Source organism: Oryzias latipes, chromosome 16 (genome assembly GCF_053564925.1).
Source record: "Oryzias latipes strain Hd-rR chromosome 16, Olatipes_Hd-rR_3.1".
In the NCBI taxonomy this organism is placed as follows: domain Eukaryota; kingdom Metazoa; phylum Chordata; class Actinopteri; order Beloniformes; family Adrianichthyidae; genus Oryzias; species Oryzias latipes.
This window is the reverse complement of record NC_136252.1, coordinates 21750795-21776817: the sequence shown is the minus strand read 5'-3', so window position 1 is coordinate 21776817 and position 26023 is coordinate 21750795. Positions and strand designations below refer to the sequence as shown.

Below are 26023 nucleotides of genomic sequence, written 5' to 3'. Positions count from 1 at the left end.
TTTATTTCTCTACATTCCTGCTATAAACCCCGCCCCCCAATCCCTTCACCTACATGTCTGTTAAAATCTGCACCAATCACCATTCTCTCTCCTTTAGGGATACCCTGGTTCACCTCTTCCATCTCCCTTCAGACTTTCTCCAACTCCTCTTGCTTACATCCTGCCTGGGGGTATAACAACTGACAACATTCAACATCACACCTTCAACTTCCAGCTTCAGACTCATCACAATATCTGACAGTCTCTCCATCTCTAGAACATTCTTAGTAAACTCTTCTTTCAGGATCACTCCCACTCCATTTCTCTTTCCATCCACTCTTTGATATAACAGCTTGAACTTGCTCTCAGACCACAAGCTTTGCTCCCTTGCCGTCTGGTCTCTTGAATGCCCAGAATATTCAACTTCCACTCCCTCGTGTCGGCCAACTCCACAGCTATCCCTGTCAAAGTCCCTACACGTCTTCATTCTGAGCTTTTTCTTCTCAGTCAATCACCATATTTTAACTACTAGATTCATGGATGTTTGCTTCTCTGCATTCCAGACGGTTTCATCGGCCCACCTCCACCCGTCCTCCACCAACAACGATCCTTCGGCATGAAGTGGCCCTTAACCTCCATCAGTGTCTACGCTCCGGGGTTTAGTCATCTACGGTCTGAGCTTATCCCACGCATGCAAGATGTCATCGGCCTGGAGGCTCACCGCCAAAGACTTACGGACTTATTTGTCTGCACATCTTTTTGTATCGCTCGTTATTTCTAAGATCTCTCTTTATTGAAATGGCTTCTGTGACTTAATTTTATGAATTCAAGATACTTACATTCTTTCAATGGCTTGCATTGCATTGAACAGTAATTTATCATAATTTAGAAAATTAAACTTCTTCGTGTTAAACACTGGTTATCAACATGTGATATTTTGGAACAAACAGGTGACACTGTGTGCAAACAATCAATTGCAATTTTATACTATTTTTTGGACTAATCAAGTAAACCTTGTGGACTTTCATTGGCTGGACTTGAAAAGTCCAGCCAATGAAAGTACTGTAACGTCCAGCTGGACGTAATGAAACATTGGAGACGGTCGTTTCCAGCCTTCAATGTATCTTAAATGGTCGCTACAGTACATTTGTGGATCTGTTCATCATTATTTCCCCTTTTTTCTTCAACAATTTCTCATCCTTGCACGTTTATCCACCTTCCATTAATCAGCGTATGCTTTCTCCAAATGCTTCTCACTGACTGACAAATTGGAATGCATAACTCACGAATATCTGAAGATAAAGTATTTTCACTGGGGCATAACAATGAGAAAGATTTTAGCTGAAGCATTTCAACTTTTATGTAAAACTTCAACATGGAATAGAAGCCTCTCGTATGAATTAAAGTCATGAAAGGATCTGAACATTTCTATCAATGTTGAGCAGTGAAAAGGGTTAGCGTGACATTGAGCAAAAAGAAAAAAATTACAATCCCATTGGGAGTAGGCGCTGGCATGAAGGAGAGGCTTGGTGTTACTGCAATGTGAAGCTAAAAGAGTTGGAAGAAAAGATAGAGGACAGAGCCATCGCATTGTTCCTGTCGTATTTATTCTGGTCCCTGTAACTATGATAAATGCTGAAGTGGCTAGTCGAGATGTACTTACCCAGATGGCTTTAAGTGCCAAATATTTGTTGATGGAAGGCATTGCAAAGTGTACAGTGTTTGCCCTTCATCTCCCTCACTCCTCTGGATTTCTTCATGTACATTCTTAAACACCCACACAGTGACAGAAAGAAACGTGCACTCCTCTCCCTCCTCTAATTTTCCCTCCTGCTCCCTCTCACTCAGTCATCTCTGTTTTAATACTTGGTCTGGTTGCTTGGACACGCAAAGCCGTAGAAATGAGCAGGTCAGCATGGAAACAGAGGAACGCCGGGGGGGGGGGGGGGGGGGGGGGGTGTTCTTTTAGGGGCAGAGGCCCGTGTGGAAAACTTTCCACGCATCAACCTGAGTCTCACCTTAGAGAGGTCCACTAGTGTGTTGGCCTGATCGCTGAGCTTCCTCTGCTCCATTTTCACACTGCGTAATCTGCAAACAGATACACATGGAAAATACACAGAGCTGAAAAACAATACACAGTGGTCAGCCTGCAGAGTTAATCCCTCAGGGTCACCTTGCCCCGTTCTGCTTCATTTCCACCTGCGGCGTGTTGCTGGATTTGAATGGACAAACACAGCAAGCACACAGAGCGCTCTGAAATGGCAAATTATTTGACTGCTTCATGTTTTTAAGCTATTAAGATGGAAACAAAGAGACAGACTAAGGCCTTGACCTCTGGAATGAGTTGCAGGTAATGTAAAATCCTAAAAGGAAAAACGTCTTCATGAAAAATAACTATAGGGAATGAAATTAAACAAATCATCTGACCTCGGCCCAATTAAAGCTAGGACTGGCATAACTCTGAAAACACAGTACAATATTTAGTGACTCATTCTATGTTTTCATCAACCCTAGTGCCCGCCCCCCCAACTCCATTATAATTACGTGAGAAGTGAATTTATAAGGCTGCCCCCAGATGAACTTGTCTAAGCTGCAGTGACAGGTTCAAACCTGAAAATGGACTTAATTTTATGCATTCCCCCCAAAAGCAGATCACAGCTGCTCCTCTCCTGGAGTTCGCTTCCCATCTGAAGTCCACATGTGTCAGGCTCAGCCTTTGTAGGCTATAATTAAAAGAGGATTGTGTCTCTCGACTCTGGCTTTTAAAAGGCACTTGTTCGTGCTTTCAAACTGTTAGGGATCAAAGCAACAGGAAACTTTAAAGCAATACATCAATTAGATGCACCTTTTTATAGCAAAACACAACTACAACAACGGTGATTGGAGAAGTAGAATGTGTGATTAAGCCCCGCTATGCGCAATTGTCATCAGCCATCATTGTAAAAAATGACATAATAGTTAGAGTGCCTCTATTGTACACAAAGCAGTGGTCATCTCGTCCCACACTGTGTCAGTTTAGGGGGAATTCACTCTTAAGTAGATAATGAACAATGGTGTGTGGATTAGTGCACTTCATGTGATTGTCAGTGTGGATTCAAAAAGTGGGTGGAAGATTTCCAGAGGTTTCATGGGTCCAGCTGACAGGCAACTGTGTGGATGTGGAGAGGGGGTGTGGGCTCACTGATGAATAGCCTGCAGGAACTTCCGCTGGTGTTTGCGGACCCTCGAGTGGTCGATCTTCTTCATCAGCTTGGTGTGCTTGTAGATGAGCCAGGTCTCCCTCAGCACATTTGCTGCAGCGTTCTTTATCTGTCTCCAAACAACAAACACATGCAGACTTTGTTAGCAACAGGTTGCAGATTGAAGAAGGTAACAGGTGTGCCCACCCTGACTCCTCTTTACCCCTCTTTTCTCTGGTGTTTAAAAGAAAAATCTTTTTGTTGTTCTCTGAGGTTGCCCTGATTCTCTTTGTCTCATCTACACGCTGACTTGCTTGCCAGTACTTTTCACTTCCTCAGTTTAAATCCTGAGGGAGGCTGGCAATGAAAACACACAAGAACCCTCCCCTCACACACTCTACTATTTTTTTTGTCCTGCTATGTCTACATTTTACATCATTTACAATAATTTAAACGAACCACATTATCCTAGCTGGATATGGTAATTCACCACAGCCTATTATACTCAGTGAAACTCCATTTAATTTAGGCACCAACAGAAGAAACAAATGTGGGTTAACTGAACTGTGGAGGAGACTTCTCATCTTGACAGAGAACCATTAAGGAAAACACTAGCTAAAGTAGTGCTCATATGGAAATCTAGCAAAAGAAGGCTATTTTTATAGTTTTTATTGCATTTAGCTTAAACCATTAAAATAACAAATTCTGACTGAATAAAATATTCCCTAAAATTCTCAGCCTTTAGGCAGTTTGTGGAAAAAGATCAGGTCCCCCCCTATACACAGTCACTTTATTTGCTTCTGTAGATTAAAAAACATCAAAAGAGGTAAATATCAGTGTACAGACAAGCTAAAAAGGAAGTGTAAAACAGGCTTTAAGGAGATGTTGCACAGTGAATAAAGAACAATTATAACCCATACTAAGGAGCACAAAAGACCCCGGCAGCTTGGCTAATCAGCACCCGTCCAGCGCAGTCAAGGACTGCTCGCTCACAAGGACGCCTACACATAAACACATCCAGACTTCTAAACTGTTTTACACAGACGGAGGGAGAGAAACACTTTGCTTCTTGCAGATGTGGCTTTCAAAAAGCAAAAAGGGAGTCAAACCACTAAGGGATGTCCTCTGACAGTAAGTGTTTAAAATTTTATTCATGTTATTAAAAAAATTCTAGAAAAAATGTACAGCTTATTCCAGTATCGGACAATAGAAAAGAAATGTGTTCAAATTTAGGAGTCAACACTTAACCCATTGACGTATATTCCTCAAATATGCATCATTCAGTTCCAATTTTACTTTAATTTAGCATCTACTTGAAAGCAACATATGTGATAATTTTTTATACAGCTAGAAATAATTTTCAAAGGGTTAAGTGAATAACTTTTGCCAATATATATATATATATTCCTCAGGTGGGATGTATGAAGCAGATTTTTTTACTTATTTTCCAGGCACAATAAGAACAACATTTAGGCTGTTTCAATGCTGTAAGAAACAAGGGGCCAAACAAGATGCTGTTGCTGTGACAATAGGTGGGAAAAATAAGCCATAAAACAAACAGAATATATTAGAGAAGATTTAATTTAGAAGCAGCAAATTAACAGCAAAGATTTAATAAGTAAAGTAAAACTTTTGTTATTAAAATGGAGCAACATCGAATTTTAAGAGCAAAACAGACAGCTAAGAGCAGCCCCTCACTAAAGAAAACATTAAAAACGTTGAAGCAGGATTTGAGAAAAAAGATTTTGTCAGAGAGAAGAGCTTACATGAGCAGTTTTCAATAACGAATGAGCTAATTGGATCTTTTTATGTTGGAGATGGACGGAAAACTTATGTGCAAACTTACTTTTTTCCAAGCACCAAGACATGTTAACACAATTTCACTTCATGCAGAACATTCTTCCTTCTCTGTCCGGCTAACAAGCCAACATGTCCATAAAGACATGACCTAAGGTTTTTCAAACATTGTAGATTTACAGTAGGAAAAAGTATTTGCACACTAAAATTAACGTGTGTTGATCAGATATAACTGATCAGAAAGTCAGTAACTGAAATACATGGAAGACTAAAGCCAGATGACTGGTTTTACTGTTTGATAGATTAAATTCGATGTTTTATAAAACTATTTGGAAAAATACATCACTAATAGAATGAATCCAGATGAATGCAATATGCCCGATATCTGTGCATGTGGTGGAGGACAAAATTAAATTCAAAAAAGAAATATGATCTACACACACAACTTATTTTCGACAAAGTTGTGTTGATAAGACAGAAATCCCAATGTTGTGCTGTCCCAACATCCTTACATCATTTTTGCATATTTCTGAGAAATCTTAACAGAAGGTATAAAACCCAAACAACAGCAAAGAGTGAAATCCCTTTGAGCATAAATACAAAACAGCTCTGTTAGTCTTAATTGCGAGTCAGGTTAGTAAAAAGCACATTTAGCGCTGCTCTTTTTTTTCTAAACAAATCTGTCAAATCGGATTTATCAGCTGAGTGATCACTGCAGGGTTAGTGAAAAATGATGAACGATGACACGCTCCACGTGCATGTAAGAGGAACTAACATTGCCACACTGTTTTCATCTTCCAGATACCCCCAACCGCTGTTTCTGCCTCTGCTGCTCGCTCAGTTTCATCCCTCCTCCCGGGAGCGAATGAAGACACTGCGTCAAGGATGGCAGCTTCGTTTGCGAAAATAAAAGACTCGACATGATTTGCTAAGGAAACCCTGCGAGAAACCAAACGGCAGCGGCAGCAATTCTTACACCATATGGGCTGTATTTGGGCAGTCGTGTTGCAGGCCATATGGTTAGTGTGGGTCAAAGAGCTGTTGTTGGTGCTCCCCTACATGGCCCACCTTATGGCAGGTACATGCGAAAGCTGTTAATCCAAGGAGTTCCCAATTCGCAGCATGCTAGACATCTAATGACAAATGGTGATCTATGACTTAATAAGTCGGGATATCTCTTAATTTATCAATTTCTAAAGAGATTTTAGGCACCTGTACCAATAGTTTTGTGATAAATTCATGTTTTCCAGCACATAGCACATAGCAAATTTTACTAGTATTTATGCAATTTTACCTTAAAAAAGTTTTGTAACAAAAGTTACAAAACACACAAGAACACTAGATTTGCTAGAAGCCCTGAAAGGCCTAATGGTTTGTACATGCAATTACCAATTAGCTAGTGTGGTGCTGGGGTCAGTGATGCTTTCTATGAGAGCAGGAAACATAAACCATCAGGCCATTTGCTGTGGAAACAGCCTTGTCCGTTGGGCCATGGTGACAAATTGGCCTCACCTGCTCTGAACTTCCCCTCATGGACATGCTGATAAAAAGGAGAGCCAGGTCTCAAAAGCCTTTGGAAGTCAAAAGCAGTCACATACCCATTCATGTAAATGCAGACAGAATATCTTAGAGTTGGAGGAAAATGCCAAAGGAGTGTCTGAATAAAAGTGAAAGAAAGGAGGATTTAGTTTAAATAAAATGCTATGTAAAAAAAAAAAAGGGATTACACATAACTTGAAAAGCTAAAAACTGGAGCTGATATTAGAATTTGTGAATTCACAGAGCATCACAATACACCTGTGCGACTGATGCTCCATCTGGTTTGCAAGTGAAAAAAGGCTATTGATGTGCAAGCAAGCTCAAGAGAAATCTTTAGGGGTTAGGCTGCTCCCGTTTGGCTTGTGCTTGTGCTTGAGCTTGTGCAAACATTGGAAAGCATTTTGGCACTTTCAGTGTTGGCCAAAGCCCAGATTGTACAACTCCAGAGAGGGGGAAAATCCAAAAGGGTGTCAAAATTTCTTTGACAATGGCTCATACAAAAGTGAAGAACACAATGTGTGTACTCTGGAGAAGACCAAAAACCAGCTTGACCACAACATAGAGCCCCTCCGATCAAAATTGTATTTTGGGTGTTTTTAACATGTCCTTGTGGCATTTTTCTAATGATGCTCTACATATATATATACATCTCATTCATTCATCTTCTTTACCGTTTATTCCCTATCAGGGTCACAGGGTTGCTGGAGCCTATCCCGGCCACTTGGGCGTAGACAAGGGATGCCCTGGACTGGTTGCCAGTCTGTCGCAGGGTAGAAAATCTTCAACCACACATCCATTCACTCTCACGGACAATTTACAGTTGCCAATCAACCTATGAAGCATGTTTTTGGACGGTGGGAGGAAGCTGGAGATCCCGGAGAAAACCCACGCATGCACAAGGAGAACATGCAAACTCCACACAGAAAGGTCCCCCATTGATGTAGTTTTTCATGTCCCCCAGCCGGGACTTGAACCAGGGGCCTTCTTGCTGTGAGGCAAGAGCGCTAACCACTGCGCCACCGTGCAGCCCATATATATCTAGATAGATATATATATATATCTAGATAGATATATATATAGATATAATCTTAAAATATAATACATAATCTTAAAATTACATTTCTGTGTATTTCTTCACTTTATACTGTTGTGAATCAGGAGCAGACAAAAGAATGATGTTGGAAAAAGCTTGGAGGTGTGGCGTACAAGCTATTATGGCAAGCCACCAGCTTCCTGCTCCGCTCCATCTTGATGCATTCACTTGTAAAGAATAGATCCATGTACGTCTTTTTTTCCTCAACTGAGCTGGCATCTGGCTCAAAACTGTACAGCTAAATCGCACCAAAATTGCTTTCCATTTTTGTTGCACTGCCAATTTTAAGTTGGATGATGGGGAGAGAGGGTTTGCCACATGCCAACAGCCCACAACTCCGAGGTGAATTACAGCTGCTCTGCAGAAACTATGTCCTACTTGTTTTTGAATTTTTTTTAAATCATAATTTAAAGACCAACGGGAATGAATTTAAAATAGATCAAAAGATGATTGGAGTGGGACTTTAAGGGGATATGCAATCCCAGGCAGATTCAGTCAGTCGGTTAGTCGCTTACATGTCAAAAGTAGTTCAAGTTCAGTTTTTTTTCTTCCAACGTGGATCAAGATCTGTGGATGTCTAGGATGATGCTCTGAGCAGATGGATTTTCAGCAGCGTCCGGAGATACCAAAAACAGCTTTAGGCTCAGTGCCAGGCTTTTAACTGCATCTTAAACACTCACCGACAAGAAAACTAGCCTCATAATCAAACATGAGCACTTCACACCTCACAGCCTCGCAGACTGCATTAGCCCTTATTTAATTAACATTGTTTTAATCCTATCAAAGAGAGTGACTTTGCTTCACAGAGCACTGAATGAAAATTAACCCTACACACTGGAGTTTGAATGGCGAATCATCCTTTCTGATCAGATTTCAGTCCAGACAAGATTTTAGGATTTACAGTAAAAATTTAAAATAAAAGAAAAAAGAAAACAATTTTGACGTTTCAGGCTCTATATTGCAGTGATTTCCTTAGTAGGTAAATGTCTAAGAAAATGGCTTGCTGCCATTTCAGTACTTGTACACAACCACACCCAAGACTCATTACACAACAGCCATGTTAAGATCAGCTGAGCGTATCCGTCTTTGACATTTAAATGACATTCTTGTTAATCCTTCAAAGGAAATGAGGAGCTGTTCCATTGAACAGAAAGTCCCTGTGTGTGCTTTCCCATCTGCGAGTGCGTGTGTGTGTACATACATTTGATGATGGCAGGATGTAGAATCTATTGTTGTATTATTCATTACAATGCTCTAACTGATTGTGTTCCCTTTTAATGACGAATGGCTCTGTCCATGTTTAACAATGAGAGCGCAACAGCTTCATTCTCTGCCTTGTGAGTGATGGAAGGACAGATAATTACAGCTGCACAGAAAGTAAACCTTTCGGTGGATCTCTCACCAAGGAGTGCACTGAACTGTGTTATATGAAACTGATACATGACATTTCACAGAATTAATGAGAAGCTTTGTTAAGATTGTGTGAAGAGCAGATTCTGTCTTTGTTTTATGTCTAAACATTTTGTCAAGAGCCGCCTGGTTCAGAACATACAAGGGTTATTTGTCAAATAGAGGCTGTGTGGTACGATCTCTGGCCTCTTCCATCAATGCTGTTTGTCAAAAAGTGTTTGGTTGAAACCATAGACACATCATGAAAAAAAATATGATGTCCATAAAAGGATATGAAGAGAAAAAATAAAACCCGACTGGAGTTTATGTCTCTCAGCTCAACAACAATCTAAAAATGAGCATGTGGGCAGGACAAAGTATGACTGCTGAGTCCACCCACTGGTCCACCCACCTGCCAATCAAGAAGACATGCCCCTAATTATGTAAAAACATAAACTCTAGAAGACAAAACAGCCAGTTGAGGAAAATATTCACTTGACCTACAGTATTAGTAAAATAATATAAAGCAATATATATATATATATATATATATATATATATATTTAAAAAAACTAACTAAAAAAAACCCTGTTTGTGTCAAAAATTTGATTCTAAGAGCCACTGCTTTCTGACATTGACTGTATATAGTACTGGACAGAGTGACCCCTCTCCCCTCATGTTCAAAAGAGGAAGTATCCACTCGTTCCAAGAAGCCAAAATCAGATAGACTTCTACTGAGAAACAAACAGCTATTAATCAGCCAATATACCATGGTCCGGTTGAATACTCGTTTCTGATTGGCTGCTGGGTGTGCATTAAAACCTGATAACCGCACGGTGAAAAAAGAAGTTCCGGTCACCTAGCTTAAATGTTTTGTATCACTGCGCCGGCTTCTTTAAAACAACCTTTTGCTTCATCATTTGGACAAAAACAAGCGGTAAGAGATGAACTTTGAACTGATGCTTTATTCCAGTGTTTTTCAACCAGTGTGCCGCGGCAGAAAAAAAAACAAGAATTAAGGACTAAAAACTGGTTACAATGTTTTGCTTTTGTAAGTGACCATGGTATAAGCGGGTTAATGGCCTTCGAAGTGTGCGTTATTACTTTTTAAACGCACTTCGCGGAAGCAACCGGTTCAGGCTTCCACGGCGTGCGTTAAAAAGTAATAACGCACACTTCGTCGGCCATTAACCCTGACTTATGTTTTTCAGAATAACCACTCTTGCTCTACAACCTTCTTCTAAACATAATTTTGCTGATTACAATTTTTAAATGATATTTTTTCATTTCAAAGTTATTCAAGTAATGAATGGACCAATCTGATGCTTCAATTAAAGCATGTGGTGCCTGCTGGCCCCCACCTCAATGTTTATTTGTCAGATTCCCCTGCATCCGGTTTCAGTGGAAGGGGGGTGGAATTCAAACAAGCTTACCCCCGATTGGTGACAGTAGTTGCCCTGGAAACGTTGACTCAGACTACTTGGACCAATCACTGTTGTCTGGCTCCAAATGGTGGCGCCAGTATCACAAAAAAAATTGTGACTGAATTGGCTTTGTTTCACAGGAGCTGGAAGTAAGGCATTTCTTTTGGGTGACGTCACAGCTGCTCTGTCCAGTTCTAAATACGCCCAAGGATTTCTCATCTCATCCTGCCAGGATATGACATAACTACATCATGCTCTTTTCCTAATTTCACGAAAAAGTCAGGACAAAAAAAGCATGACAGCTAAAACTTAAAATAGGCTTCAAGTAATTAAACATAATTTTCCCTGATTTCAATTCAGTCTCATTCATACGACGGAGTTTTAGGGCCACCTACATTAATTAGACATTAATTAGATTGAATCGTACATTCAATCTAATTAATGTAATTCAATTTAATTTTGATTAAAATAATTTGATTAAACTGAATTCAAATTAGTTAGACATCTTGTTATGAGGTTAACGTTAATTAAACTTGAGAAGCTTTAGTGGACATAACCTGAACTGAAAGGACAGTTTTTTCCTACTAAATCGTCAAAATAAAAAGAAATAATCGGTTTTAAATAACTACACAATAGAAATGCCTTCTTTAGCTTAAAAAAAGGTGTGGTTGACAAAAAAGCTAAAAATAAAATATACTTGTCAAAAACGTACAACACTAAACTCTATTTAACATGTAGGAATGTAGAGAACATCAAGCCGAGGTTACTGCTTTCTAATAGTTACCAAAACAGGATGTGAAAAAGGTTTCCTCCAAAGAAATGACCAACAAAGTGATTAGCTGAGGTGCAATGTAATGTAAGTCTAATGTTCCTCCCTTCAGTCAAATATAATGACTTCTGTTGGATTTACATACATGTGATTGAGCGACCATGTTTCACGCCTGAGAGGTAATACAGATTCTTCCAGCACTGATAAATGGCTGCTTAGAAAGAAAGAAATTCCAATTGTGATTTTAAAAATCATTAAAGAGTCAGCAATCTTTTAAATACAAGTTTGTCCTTACAGTGAAGGAGGGTCTAAGGGCAGGGATGTCCATTTTAGTCTGTTCAGTTAGTTCAGTTTATTTTTTCCTATTGAATTCTTTGTGTTCATGATCCTTATGATTTTATGTTTACTTTATAATTACCTGTACGAAACCCATTGAGACGACTGTTGTGATTTTGGGCTATACATATACAATACATACATAAGTTTTGTTTGGGTCATTTTCAGCAGGAATGGTAGGAAGGTGCAACAAGAGTTCAGCTTCATAGACACAAAGTGAGTTCAATGCCTTTGTCAATATTTTACCCACGGGCAAAGTATTGATCACCCAACCCTACTCAGTCACCCAGATAACCCTGCTGCCATAATGTACCCTACATATTTGATATGGGAGCTATTTTTAAGACTTGGGTCTTTCAGCTGTATGAAAAATTGAAAAGGAGTGGAGGACGGAGGGAGTGAGAGATGGAGGAGGCGAGTCAGGGAGGGGATAAGAAAAGAAGAGGACAGAGGGTGGTGGGGAGGGAGAGAAAAGGATTTACTGTAGGAGAGACAAATGTCAAAGGAAAAAGGGGAGGGCGGAGGGACGGCCATGTGGGAGGAAAAAGATCGGATATGGTAAGAAGAGAGATGGTAAGCGAAAAAAGAGTAAAGAAAAAGCCGGATAGAGATGACCTTTTATTGCGTCCACTCACTCAAATAATGTGGTACTTTGTCAAAATAAAAGGGAGGGGAGTTGCTTCACAGAAAGTGGTCAAAAAGACCACCTTCTGGTAAATCAGAGCGCCAAACAAAACGACAAAAAATTCTGCCGTTGTGCAACACTCATCACATCACAGACAGCGCAAAGCCTACAAACCCTTTTGGTGAGTTGTGTGTCCATCATGAAGTTGTGCACATGCTTCTCAGCCTTGGTCAGCTCCAGCTTCCTGGCTACCACGGCAACCACCAGAGCTGTACAGCCTGCACCCTGGGACAGAGAAGGGAGGCAGAAAAACGGAATCAGTCATTCAGAGTCAGACAGAGCAGATGAAGGAAATCATTGGCTTTTGGATTTGGAATTTGCTCAGATGATTGAGTAAAGCAAGGAGGAAAAAAAAATGAGGATGAGAGCGAAATGACAGAAGGAGATGTGAATGGGGGAGACGAAAGGATTAGGAGGCACGGCTCTGTTCCAGATCCACAATTCTTCATATTTTGAGGGAAGCCAAGTCTATTTTCACTTACAATCCATCTGTTGTGAGATGTATAGCCTCTATATGTAGCTGAAAAATGTGCCCCTTCCCCTTCTAGATTTAAAGAAATCCAAAGATTGACACCAAATACTCTCATTTAATTACATGCTGTCAATCTGAATTACATGTGTCAGTTTTCTCCTCACACAGGAGACTTGAGGCCTGCTGAAAATTTAAAAGTGTAGAACACGGACCAGTTTGTTTCCACTCCAGCTCAACCCACACGGGACACACGGCAAATTCATTTGGGAGAGAGTGACAGCAGTCCCTCAACCAGAAAGACATGCTCGAGAGGAAAAGAGAAGCAGGAACACAAGAAGGGAGAAAGACTTAATTAACTTTCAGATTAGACTGTTTTTGAACAGGGCTGCTGAGTGCTCACAGGTTCCTCTGAAGGGGCAGGCACCTAGAGAAAAGAAAGGGAGAAGGGAAGAGAAGATAAAGCCAGCGAAGAGCCATGAATACACATAAATAGGGAAGGAAGGAGGCAGCGATGAATGCAGGAGGCAAGGGTGTGTGCATGCAAACAGGAGAAGAGAAAGATGAGGAAGCAGGCAATGTTAATGAGGTCACATATCTCCTGATAGGCAATAAATTAAGATTAAGAGTGTTTAATGAAAGTGCACGTGTCTCCCTTCATGCTTGTGAATGCTTACCCACAGAGGTAGAGAAACAGATAGAGGATAAATAAAGAAGTTGGCGCTTGAGGGAACATGCAGCATTCCTGAAATGTGTAGGACAGAGCCAACAGTCCAGTGTGCACACTCTTAAAAGGGAAGATGGATGTGCCAAAAATAAGTTTGGCTGGGTTCAGTGGGATGCAACGTACAAATGGGCATTAATGCCCACGTCTATACACTCATCCACTCTATTTGTGTTCATAAAAAATATGAATAAAACATGATGGGAGCCAAAGGGAAAACCCTCAGAGCATTCATACACGTCTGTGCTTGAGGAAAAAGAAGGCCTCAATGAACGAGTAGTACAGTTTGTGCAGACATGTGCGCGGTCACGGTGTGCCTGTGTGGGTTTGAACAGCAGGGAAGCGTTTGGTTCGTCAGAACTGATTGTGTTTTAGAAGTGCGTGTGCCGGTGTGTTTGACAGTTTTTATGCATGCATTTGATTGCAGCCAGGGTTGCCTGTTTCCACAGACTGACACAGTGGATGAGAACTGTGCTGTTATGATTTGTTTTATATGCCTGCCTGGGTGTTTCCCCTGCTTCCTAACTACAGCGCAGTAGTCGTCCTAGCTGTCAGAACAGGGGGGGAATCCTTCGTCTGTGAAGTTTCTGCATATTTCAAACACACACACACACACACACACCCACACACGCACACACACACACACACACAAAACGTTGCAAACTTTTGCTTCAAGCAAAACAAGCCAGGGTAGCACAGCAGCTGTGAATAATTCACACAAATACAGCATATTTTAACTGTATCTTGTGTTTTCTGTTAAGTGTTTCCTCCCATAAAGACTCATGCATTTCTTTTTGCTCAAACCCATGTTATTTGTGGGACCATTAAGGGCATGCACTGTCTTCTTGACACATGCCTTGATGCGTGGCAGAGCTGGAAGTCAAACCACAGAACTTTTTGATGGAAGGACTATCAAACACTTCTGTTCACACAGCTGACCCCACCAGGGGAAAGAAAGGGAGGAGGATGCTCAACTCCAAATGCAGTTCCTCCATAGAACATACACAATGCAAGCACCCACAGGCGGAAAGAAAGCAAAAAACATTTGAAATGCAACTGCTCTATTCAACCTATGAATTACATAATATAAAGATTATATTATAGATACTTTAAAGCTATAGGAAATAGAAGGCAGGAAAAATACATCAAAGCAACATGATAGATTTGGGTCTCTGAACTATAGAAAAGGCAAAAATGCTCCTGACCTGCTATCCTACTAAAAGCCGGCAGGAGGAGAGAAGGTACCTGATGAAAAATGACCCCCTTTTGACACCTAATGTGTTTCCCCATTGAACATTTTATAGTGGGTTTTATGGTCACGATCACTACTCTTCCGTGTGATATTGTAGTTCTGTGAATGATGGGTCTTGTTGGAGGAAAACAGATATACGTTTTGTGATGGTATCACTTTGTGGTTGCCTCAACTCCTATCATGTTCACCGTTTCTTGCAGTTTCACAGTCACTCACCTGTTACCAAACTCTAAAATGTTTTACAAAACAATTATTTCAAAAACAGTGGTGGTTAAAGCCTATAAATGGAGCACACAAGTTAATACAGAACAAAAGTAATTTCAGGTAACTTGGAAGATTTATCCCCTCTGTGTTTTTACGAGCGTTGTGAGTACAACCAGACAAAAATCCTGTGAAGGTATGTCGTCCTTTAGGGAGCTATCCAGTCTCCATAATCACCAGTGAGCCATTTAAGCAAGTGCTAGGGAGATGACCTTGCCTTTCGGAAGGATTACTGTTACACATCTCCACTCCAGGCTGGCTGCAGCTGTCCTGTCCATTCCAGCAACAAACAAATCAAGCTTTCACTTGTGTTTGAACATGAGAAGACTTGTGCTGACTGGAAGACAAAGTTTTTATGTACCAAACACTTTCAATCATTTTCTAATGTTAACTGTAACCTGAGCTGCAATGTCATTCAAAAATATTGAGTGGTACTTCCCTGTGCAAAAAAATATTAAATTTAATGAATCTTCATCTGATAGATTATAGACAAGATTATTTAAAGAATGAAAATGGTGTTTTTGGTGTTTTTAACATGTTCTTGTAACGTTTTTTTTCACGATAAAGGACATCATTAAGAAAACTAGGCTTTTATTTGCAATTCTGAGTATTTCTTTATTCAAATCGTTGTGAATCAGGAGCAGACAAAAAATGTAGTTTGAAAAAGCTTGTAGCAGTGACATAGGTTTAGGGGGGACACAAGCTCCATGGTTATGGACAAAGGGATAATGGGAAATGGGGGTGGGCTTTTTCCATGCCAACAGTCCAGCCCTCAGCGCTAATTAACTCCTGCTGTCTGCATAAAATATGTCCTATAAAACGACACATGTTTTTGGATTTTGTCTAAAAATGGCATAATCATAATTAAAAGACCACTAGGAACACTTTTACAACAGATCAAAAGATGATCAGAGTGGGACTTTAGTATACTGTACATTGGCACAAGCTTTAAATGAAAAGAGCAAAGAACTGGCTACAGTTCACAAACTCATTAGCGCTATATTGAGATGATGCAGCTCAGCGTTGTACCACGATTTGCTCAGCTGTGATTCTTGTGCTGGAAATGAATCTGGAAGTGTTAAAAACATTGGAAATACAGCAAACATGCTTTGCGAAAAAAACTAGTCAAAACCACTGACTTTTTAAATAATCTTTGCTGTATACAATCTGCAACATTTCAGTGCATGTAGGCAATTTTTGGAATATACTACTAATCTAAAAAAAAAAACTCTAAAATAAGCAATATTTCTGTTTTCCATATTTCTTTTTGCTTAGATTTAAATATTAACTGGTGTGGCCAGAATACTATCAATCCTTCCATGCCTTTTCTAATCCTAGTTGTCACTAACAGTGTTAATATGCCAACATATTTAGAATAAAGTCTACATATCCCATCTGTGTTAATACAGATTATGCTTTTAATTATTCCCCTTTTTTGTTTTATGATAATTCGATTCTAAGTAGAACTTTAAACTCCTTTTAAGTATATTATTTGTGCTAATTTATGCATAGACAGTTATTAATAAACTTTATAAAATATACTATCAATATTTCTACACATCTTTAGAAGTGACATTTTTTCCATAAACCTTTTCTTAAAGTTGTGTGTGGCTGTGGTGAAGCGGATGAGGAGCCAACACTGATCAGAGGATCACAGGTTCACTTTCTGCCCAGCCTGCCCGTGTTTCAAAGTGTACTTGGGTAAGACACTAAGCCCAACATTACTTCTGGTGATCACAGGTTGCCAGCATGCATGGCAATGGAGCCGCAATCAGCGTGTGTGTTCACAGGCACTAGATAAGTTCACACTAATTACTTAGCCTAACTTCTGTTTTTGCAGGTTTTCTTTCTTATATTTTAAACTAAATTAAGGGAAGTGTCTTTATTTTACACATTTAGGCATAAAACCTCAATAGCTGCATTTCCATTACTCATGTCCGCAAAATTTTATAACAAACAGTTTCATTAAAATCATAATTATGCGATTAACACAAACCAACTCACGTGATAAGTCATTCAAAAACATGGCGTCAGATGTGAACAATACTAGAGCAGCTAAATTTAATTTCTGCCACGGCACCAAGGGTTCATCATCTTCTATCAAGGGAGATATCAATGTTTTATTCAGGCCATGGAGCGGCAAGCTTCTTACACGTGGGAGCAGCTACGGATGAAGCGATTTCGGGAAATTTTGGTTGGTCATTTTACAGAGGAGCTGTAGATCCAAAAATTCTGCATGGCACGCTCAACTTTTGATGAATTGTGTGATGATGTGGGACCTCTTGTGGTGCCTGCTGTGCCCAAGGCACCCAGTTCCTACCAGTAAGTGCATTGCCATCGCTATCTACTGGCTACCTGGGCAGAGTTATTGGTCACATAACTCTTTGATTTGAAAAAAGTGTCTCCTTTGCAGTTTTGCTAAATATGTCAAATTTGATATGCCTCTAAAACACCTCCTCCAAGCACCAAAACTTTTTTTTTTCCGAAATTGTGGTGTTTCCATTAGGCAAATTTATTATTGCAAATCCAATTTGTGCAATTTCATAGTCAATGAAAACACAGCTATATACTGTTTCTTTCCTTTCATAAATGAAGACTTGAATTTGACCGTAAATGTATAAATCTTATACAAAAACATTGATCTTTAAAATATTTAATCCTTTTTTGGACATATACTAAAGGTAAAGGAGGGCTTTAAAATGGCCCCTCAGTATTTTTGATTCCTAGAAATCACACTGTGCATCCTGGTCTTACAGACATTTGAGCATTCCTTTTTTACCTTATTTTTTAAGTGTATATAAACTCGCTCTGCTAAAAATATATTAATATTGGGATTACCAATTTTGAAACTTAAGCTTTAGTAAATACAGAAAGAAAACATGAGATGGAAAAATGTTAAAACAAATTTTTCATGGAATTTGTTTTTGAAGAGGACACATATATCATTGCAGAGCATGGATGGTGAACACATAGGCCGTTTTATTAGTCTTTTATTAAAGTACTGGCAACTATTAATAGATATTTACCAATAAAAAAACGATCCTCTAGCACAATCTTTAATAAACACAATCATGAGGTCCACTTTTTCAGATTTTATGTTTTGCTGATAACTGCACAACACATTATCCACCATGACTCAATTTTGGCTAGAGAGCTATAAAGGATAAAAGCTGTGTTAACAGCTTTTGATAGCACTCTACTGTTCCACCATCCACCCATTGGCAACAATACACACCCACACGCGCAGAACAACACCTGAAACACCCCCAGTAGGCTTCAGGACAGTGGTATATTCCAATATTGTTGGCCCTTCACATGTTGTCATAGTAACATCAGTGAGATATTCTTATATAGAAAACTCATTACAGTAATTCTCAATGAAGCACAAAAAAAGTCACATCATGTTTTCTGCCTCAACCTGTCATCCTAGCGGCCCCCTTCTCACTCCCTAAAGTCCCCTCCACGCTGTTTTCCAAACTGCTGCATCTTGTCTCTCACAGGTAGAAGACGCATCTTTTACTGTCTACCCCTATGCCCACTAACAGCATGACGAGCATAAAAATAAAAAAAAACAACCCTGACCACTCTGAGGAGAGCATGTTTGTGCGTGTGGCAGGAAAGGAGAGGGTGTGTGGGAGTCTTGAGTGAGTGTGTGTGTGTGTCAGGTTCTGCGCCGGTGTTGTGTGGGGGATGCAGTCTGTTGAAATGGGTTTGAGATAATCTGTATCCACCCCTTGTTTTATGTCTGTCTACGTGTGTTTTTGTGAGTGTGTGTGGGCGGGGGTGTATGTGAGCACTTTACAGGAAGAGTTGTACTCTTTCTTGAACTTCCATTGGATGATTCAACAGGTGAATAAAAGGTTGCGTGTGTCTTTGAAAGTGTGTTTATCCTCACATTTACTGGACCACACAGAGAGAAAAGCAGGTGAGAGAATGGACAGTGAGATTTTGGTAGATATAGGGTTGGGAATACACATCAATCATTTATTGCACATCAAAAGAAACAATTACAAAAAAATCATTAAAAAAATAAAAGAAAGTTCCTTTGAGATTTTTTCTATTTAAATCAAATCATAATTAAATTGCTTTTTCAAAGAATGTGTGCCTCTAAAAGACCCACTTCTATGAAAATTGTGTTTTTAGTGTTTTTAACATGTTCTTGTAGCATTTCTCTAAAGATGGAGGACCTATGTAAAGAAAATTAAGCTAAAAAGTGCAAATTGTGAATCAAGAGCCGACGAAAAAATGCTATTTGAAAAAGCTTGTAGTTTTGATGTAGAAGCTACAATCGGCAAGTCACAAGCACCCTTCTCTGCTCCATTCTGATGCTAATATTGCCATTTCTGTTGTACTGTAATGTTAGGTTGGGGGTGTGAGGAGCTGTAAGTCAGCAGGAGAGGGTGTTAACACATTGACAAACAGAAATGCGGGCGGGCTTACTCTGCGCCAACAGTCCTGCCCACAACTCATAGGCAAATTTCTGATGAACAACTGACGCTCTGCAGAAGCTGCATGTATGTCCTAAAAAAACGACGTGTTTTTAGATTTTTGCGAAAAACGGCATAATCGTTATTAAAAGCCCACTGGAAACGCTTTTACAATAGATCTAAAGATGATTGGAGTGGGTCTTTAAATACTTTTTAAGCATATTTTTTGTGCACATAAATTCAGACTTAGAACAAGAATGTGGACGTTTTTAAAAGGTTTGAAATTGCAGCACAGGAAAAATGTCTATTCATGTTCCCTTTCTTTTTTTTTCGTATTTATCTTAAAATGTAATTTATGAGGGCTTAACAACTATAAAACAGAATCCTATCTCTATTGTGATAGATCAAAACCCCTAACCAATTTGTGCTGCACTGACCTCTACCCTCAGTTTGATTACATTGCTTAAAGAGGTGCTGAAAAGATGTTTTTAAAGAAAAGCCTCAAACGCTAAGCTGAGGGCAGCAGCTGGACGACCCTATTAAGAGGAATTATGTGACGACAATGGCAGAAAAATGCAGAGATGGCATTATCGGTTTGCACCTTTGTATGCAGAGTTTAGCATAGCTGCAGGATTGTCTTTAGGTCGTCATTTAGTCGGCCTTACCACAGCTCACTAAAGGACGAGAATCCATTTATTGTATGTACCACACATATAGGTGTGACACCCCATCAGGTGACGAACAAACAAATGAGTTGTGGCAAATTGTTTTGTCCAGAAGTGGTGCTGACAATCTTGTGTCTCTGCATTTTTGGATTTGAGCTATTTTTTTAACATTTAAAGCATGCTGTCCTTTGAATTCTGCTTTTACTGCCTACTAAAGGCTCCTTTGACCTAGATTGATCTGAAACCGTGCAGCATGCAAAACATGCCGTGGCCAGCGGAGCTTACACTGAACAGAATTAATAAATGAGGAAGTGATTTGACTCGTAACCACATTAGTGGTTATGAGGCTGACCATAACCATGCAGAAGTTCATTTTTCATGTTTACTTGCATTCACAGTGTTTTTTTCTTTATTAAAAAGAGGACAAGTATTTCTCGGTTTTAACCTCAATCACAAATTAACATTTTTGAACACATTACGAGCCGCACCTCGTCCACTTGTAATTTAACATCAATTATCGCACTACCTTACTGTAGCTTAGCAGCACACCATGTAGTTTTTTTAAAAACCTTTTGTAAATGTAATCTGGCATTTTATCAAAGTACTAAAAAAGAATAACATGTCTAGATTTTTGCTGCATGTGAATAGTTTTTAGCACGGTCCTTTGGAATGTATGCATGCATTTTTTTAAATGCAAACAATTGTGCAAAGCAGATTTTCTTGTAGAGCAGTTATAACATTGAGTCTATAGTTGCAAAAAATGTTTTCAATTTTACTTTCTTGATCCAAAAATGCCTAGAAATGTACATCTAATTGTGAAGGGTTGGAAACATAAATGAGAATATGACATTTCCAGTGAACAATCCATCTGCGTTTTTTATCTGCTAACACACATGTTGTATGCATGTAACACTACAATGGTGTGCACGAACACTTATGCAGCCTAAACCGTTTTTTTCTGGTTTAATTCAAAAGGAACATTTAGCAAAATTTCAGATTTTTTATATTTAGGATATTTAGTAGACTTTAAGAAAATCTTTGCAACAAGTTTTTCATCTGCCTAAAATGCATACCGTTCAAATAGTTTCTTCAAACATAAAAATATACAGGACTGATGTAAAATCAATGGTTGCTGAGGCAACAGTAAACGGACGAATGACAGTATTTCTTTTGAATTCCCCTTTTTTTTTTATTTGACTTCATTTATAAAAAAAGTCACCTTTATCCAAGCAAGTAAGTTGTTTTTTGCAAGGAATGTAAAAAATGGAACAAAGTAACCTTGAGTCAAAGAGTTGCAAAAAATGAAAATAAAGTCAGTATAGCATTACTTGAACAGTTGCAAACCTTTGTTTTCTCTTTAAATATTTTACCCTCTCACTTTTCTCCCTTGTGGCATCTTCACACATGAGCCACATCGAGTGAGACTGGGATTCCAAGACAGCATGACATTATGGAGCTCCAATCTTTTCATTTTGATTGTAAAAACATGAAGAAAAAGCTGGCACAGTCACAGACACGTTTAATTCTGAGGTTGTGTGACATTTAGCTGAACTACTTTCTTGCATTTTCAAAGTCCCACTCTCATCATTTTTTAATCAATGGTAAAAAAAACATTCCCAGTGGTCTTTTATTTATGATTATGCATTTTTTTGCTCGAATAAAAAAGAAAAGTGTTGCATTCTAGGACATAGTTTCTGCAGAGCGGCAGGAGTTCATCAGAAATTCGCCTCTGAGTTGCAGGAGGGACTGTTGTCGCAGAGTAATCCCACCTCTACTTCCTGTCATCCATATGTTCTCTCCTGCTAGTTGACAGCTCCACACAACCCCAGCCTAACATTACCAGTGCAACAAAAATGTGCATTGGAATGGAGTGGAGCAGGGACCTTGTGGCCCTCTCAGCGTATTCTCTACATCACAAATGAAATCTTTTCTAAATTGCATTTTTTTCGCCTGCTCCTGGTTCACAAAGATTTGAATAAAGGAACAACTAAAAATGCAAATATGAGCCTAATTTTCTTTATATGTGTCCTCCATAATCAGAAAAGTGACTTGTTAAAAACACCAAAAACGTTGGAGCGGGTCTTCAAATAACTCTGAATGAAAGAAAAGGGTATGGGAACATAGATGTAAAACAGACTAAAAGCTGAGGGCAGATATTAGATGAAAAAACAATTTTTGGGGAAGGAGAGAACCCTTTGCATTGTAAAGAAAGCAGAAAAATTCAGTGGCTTAAACACTCACACTAGCAGATGGATGGCGGATAGAAATAAATGCGTGGCCTCAGGGAAACGGGAGACAGACAGAGAGAAGGAAAAGATGGAGGAACAGAAAGAATTTGATAAAATGTGAGAGTAAGGAAAAAGAGAAAGAAAAAAAGGACCGACAAATTGAGAAGGCGAGAGTGGGAGGACATGGCACATTGAAAGGTAGGACCTTCATTATGCAACAAGGACAGACGAGGGAATAACACACACTGAAATACACTCAGAGCCCTAACATGCTCTTGTTTGCACGCCTACGTACCCAAAACACACAAGCACAGATGTAGGCTAATTCAGAGAGGATTGCCCACGTTACGCAGGCAGATTTTTTTCCCCTCTCGCTCACAAATGACAGCATCAACTCTAATCTGTTGACCTTTGAACAGAACAAGGACACTGCCTCAGGGAGGGTGAAACGAAGGCAGAAAGAGGAAGGACAGGAAATGTACTGACCATAATGCCTGTTAGCAAACAAACTCCTTTGCCACAGTAGGTATGTGGAACCATGTCTCCATATCCAATAGATAGAAAAGTGATTGAGATAAGCCACATGGCTCCCAGGAAGTTGCTGGTCACATCCTGTGCATCGTGATACCTGGGGAGAAACGGATAAAGTCAGCCAACAGAAAACGATTTCATAATAAGGGAAAACATGGCTGGCCTGGGTTCGTCTGCAAATATGGGTGTCATGACTAAAAGATGAGTCCTGCAATTTTTGTCTGATATGGAACATAATTCATCACAATTTCTCCTACCCTACCATTTCTGGCTCACTTACAACAGTTGCCCTGGCAATCAAACCAGCTGCAGCTTTTTCAACAAAATAGCTAAGGAATTTTGCCTATAATGTTTGCAGCAGATACATTGAATGTGGGTTTTATACCATGCCACTGAACTTCAGATCTTTTTTTTAAAGCCCTGCATGAAACTCTTTCATCTTTTCTCATGATAATTTAAAAATCGGATTTAGAAAGTCAAAGAAATGCTTTTCAACAGCCAGCCCATAACCTTTTATCTCCTATCTGAAAAAAGAATCCCTAAATCATTCATTTCACATCGTATAAAAAGATAAAGTAACTCTAAAAATGAATGATCAGTCTTTGAATATGAAATACAAGAAATAATATCTCATTTTCAGTGTCTTAACATTTATCTTAAAAATGTTTCAGAGCCTTATTTGGTGAAATCCCGTCTGCTGTGACAGCTGAAGTCGTAATGTAACATATTACAGGAGCAGCATGGCTTTTTTTAAGAGTCAAGCCAGCTATGAGTTGAGAAGGAGTGAAGAGAAGAGAGCAGAGCACAGCAGGTGTGTGTATGACTCGGTGTTTTGTGTGTTTGTGTATGTGAGAACGGGTCCAGACAGAACGAGGAAGTGTGTAGAGCAGTAAGTGTAGTGGGCAGACGGCAAGCCACAAAAATGAAAACTCCTCAACTTCCAGGCTGAGTGCAGCATCTCCCTCCTATTGAAGGGAAAACCAACGCATGGCTTTAAGAAACCTGACCACCCTGCACAGCTGCATGTGTGGTTTGGTTATTGTCGCATTTACATTCAATTCCTTTTAGTGTTAAATTTATGTGCAAAAACAATCACTGACTTATTTATATCAGATGGAGAGATACAGAGTTAATTTTAACTGCAAATTCTATGAAAATCGGAAGATATTTTGCATTTTTTAAAGTCACTTTTACTTCTGCATTAGTGAAAAAAAGGAAAAATACAAAAGAATAACTGCAATTTATCACTTAAACAAATATTTTTCCACATTAGTTAATTCCACCACTAGTTTTTCACTCTAGAGCTGTGAGCAGCAATGAGCAAATCTGTTTACAAGGGATTAATTTACAATAATGTCCTAGGATTTTCTATAAACAACTTGAGAAATTATCTCACATATTTGGGATCCACTAAGACAGAAATTACTCCTCCACCATCCCCTGATTAACACAATGACCACAGGAAGAGCATCCGGCGTGAAAAATCTCTGCCGAACCAGAAGTGCGAATCAGTGGAAGCTGATTCGCTCTGGAGACCCCTAACAGGGTAAGCCGAAAGGTGAACAACAACATAATAAAAAAGGGAAATCAAACTAGAAAAAGATGGTAATTTTATTGAAGAAAATTGACCTTTTCAGTATGGGAGTAATAGGATTTTGCTCCCTTTAGAAACCAGCCTCCAGAGCAGGGGTCTGCAACCTTTGACGCTAAAAAAAAAACATTTGGGCCAGTTTTTTACTGAACAAAACCCAATGAGAGCTGCGAAGCTCATTTTAATTTTTGTGTCCATTAAGCCTTTTTCAATTTATTTTCACTGAACAAACATAAACTTGGATCAATTAACAAAAGAATTGTTACATTTAAATTGATCCGTCTGTATCAAATTAAAATTGTGAGATAATGGTTAACTCAACTCAAAAATTTGATTTGATTTAAACTAATAATTTTAAACTTGACAGATTGCAGAACTTTTGTTAAGTGATCCAGTATTTCACTTTTTAAGCAAGACATTTCAAATTAAAGTACATCCTGTCTTAAATAACTACTAAACTATTTTTTTCCAAACCACTTTTTTTAAAGCCAAACACCCACAATGGAGGGATTAAAGAGCAGCACGTGGCTAATAGAACCACACGTGGCTCCACAGCCTAGTAGCAGACCCCTGCTCTACAGGTTATTTGAGGAACTGCAAAATTTGATCTTTGAAGGTTTTTTGAAACTCAGGAACAAAATATGGAGGTTTGGTTTACCTTCATCACAAATAAAGAACTTTTCTGGTATTTTTGTTGGACTTTTTTGTAGTGGATCCTCTAAATTAAATTTATATTACACAGAGAGGATTAAGAATACAGATTTTATGTATAGGTTATAGGAATTGTGATTACCGTACATTCCTCTTAGTCTCACATCTTTTTACTTGTATAAAGTAGAATACAGAAATGCAGTTTTAATTCGTTTTTTAACCAGATTTTCCATTTCTAAAGAACTTGTCGTCTTTTTTTGTAAAAGAGTCCCAAACCAGAGTTTGTTAAATTCAAAGGCTAACATGCCTTCACCCTTTTAACTCAAAACACTTGAATGGATTTTCTTATGCACTCACCTCTCACACACACGCACGGTCCAGGCAGCAATAATCCAAAGAGAGATGCTGAATACCAGCAGCACCGTCCCAGGGCAAATGGTCATGAGGGTTTTCATTACAAACCGTGTGTTAAAATGGACCTGAAACAAAAACACACAGAAGCAAACTATCATTTAAGATGTAAATAACCCTTTATCTTGTGTATGTTGTTGAACAGTTCCAAACAAATTCAGTTCTCACTGTTGTTCATTTGTTTCCAAAAGGAAGGAGTCTCAACTGAAAGCTAAACTGGCCTGGACTTTGTCAAACAGGGATGATGTGGGAGAGCTTTTTGATTGGCTGCGAACTATCCAAACAATTTTATCCATAATTTTACTTTGGCTCACATGACCTATGCTTGGCTCCTCTTTCAAGCTGCTGTTAAATAATCCAAAAGGTCCTGCAAAAAGATGTATTTCTGGTCCTCAACCACTTCACAGAAAATGAGACAACACTGAAGTTGCCTGTGGCAAAGTTTATGCTCAAATATGTGAGACAGGCAGCAGAGTTAAAGGCACAAGGGGAAAAAAACACAATCTGTAACACTATTGCCCACCACAATGTTAACAAAACACAGTTGACATGATGAGGTTGATGATGACAGGATGCTTTTTTGGTCATATTAACTGAAAAATATTGTCAAATGATCTAATTTA

The 26023-nt window shown here is 39.1% G+C and overlaps 1 protein-coding gene across 1 annotated transcript in view; it reads right to left on the bottom strand.

Moving 5' to 3' along the window:
- kcnn3 (potassium intermediate/small conductance calcium-activated channel, subfamily N, member 3) overlaps nucleotides 1-26023 on the bottom strand; it is a 77942-nt gene that overhangs the window by 6365 nt on the left and 45554 nt on the right. The window contains exons 5-9 of the mRNA XM_011485308.4: nucleotides 25347-25468; nucleotides 22703-22844; nucleotides 12305-12415; nucleotides 3161-3288; nucleotides 1998-2067 (exon numbers count right to left, since the gene is read on the bottom strand). Of these exons, the coding sequence (XP_011483610.1) occupies nucleotides 1998-2067; nucleotides 3161-3288; nucleotides 12305-12415; nucleotides 22703-22844; nucleotides 25347-25468 (573 nt within the window). The remainder of the gene's footprint in view (nucleotides 1-1997; nucleotides 2068-3160; nucleotides 3289-12304; nucleotides 12416-22702; nucleotides 22845-25346; nucleotides 25469-26023) is intronic.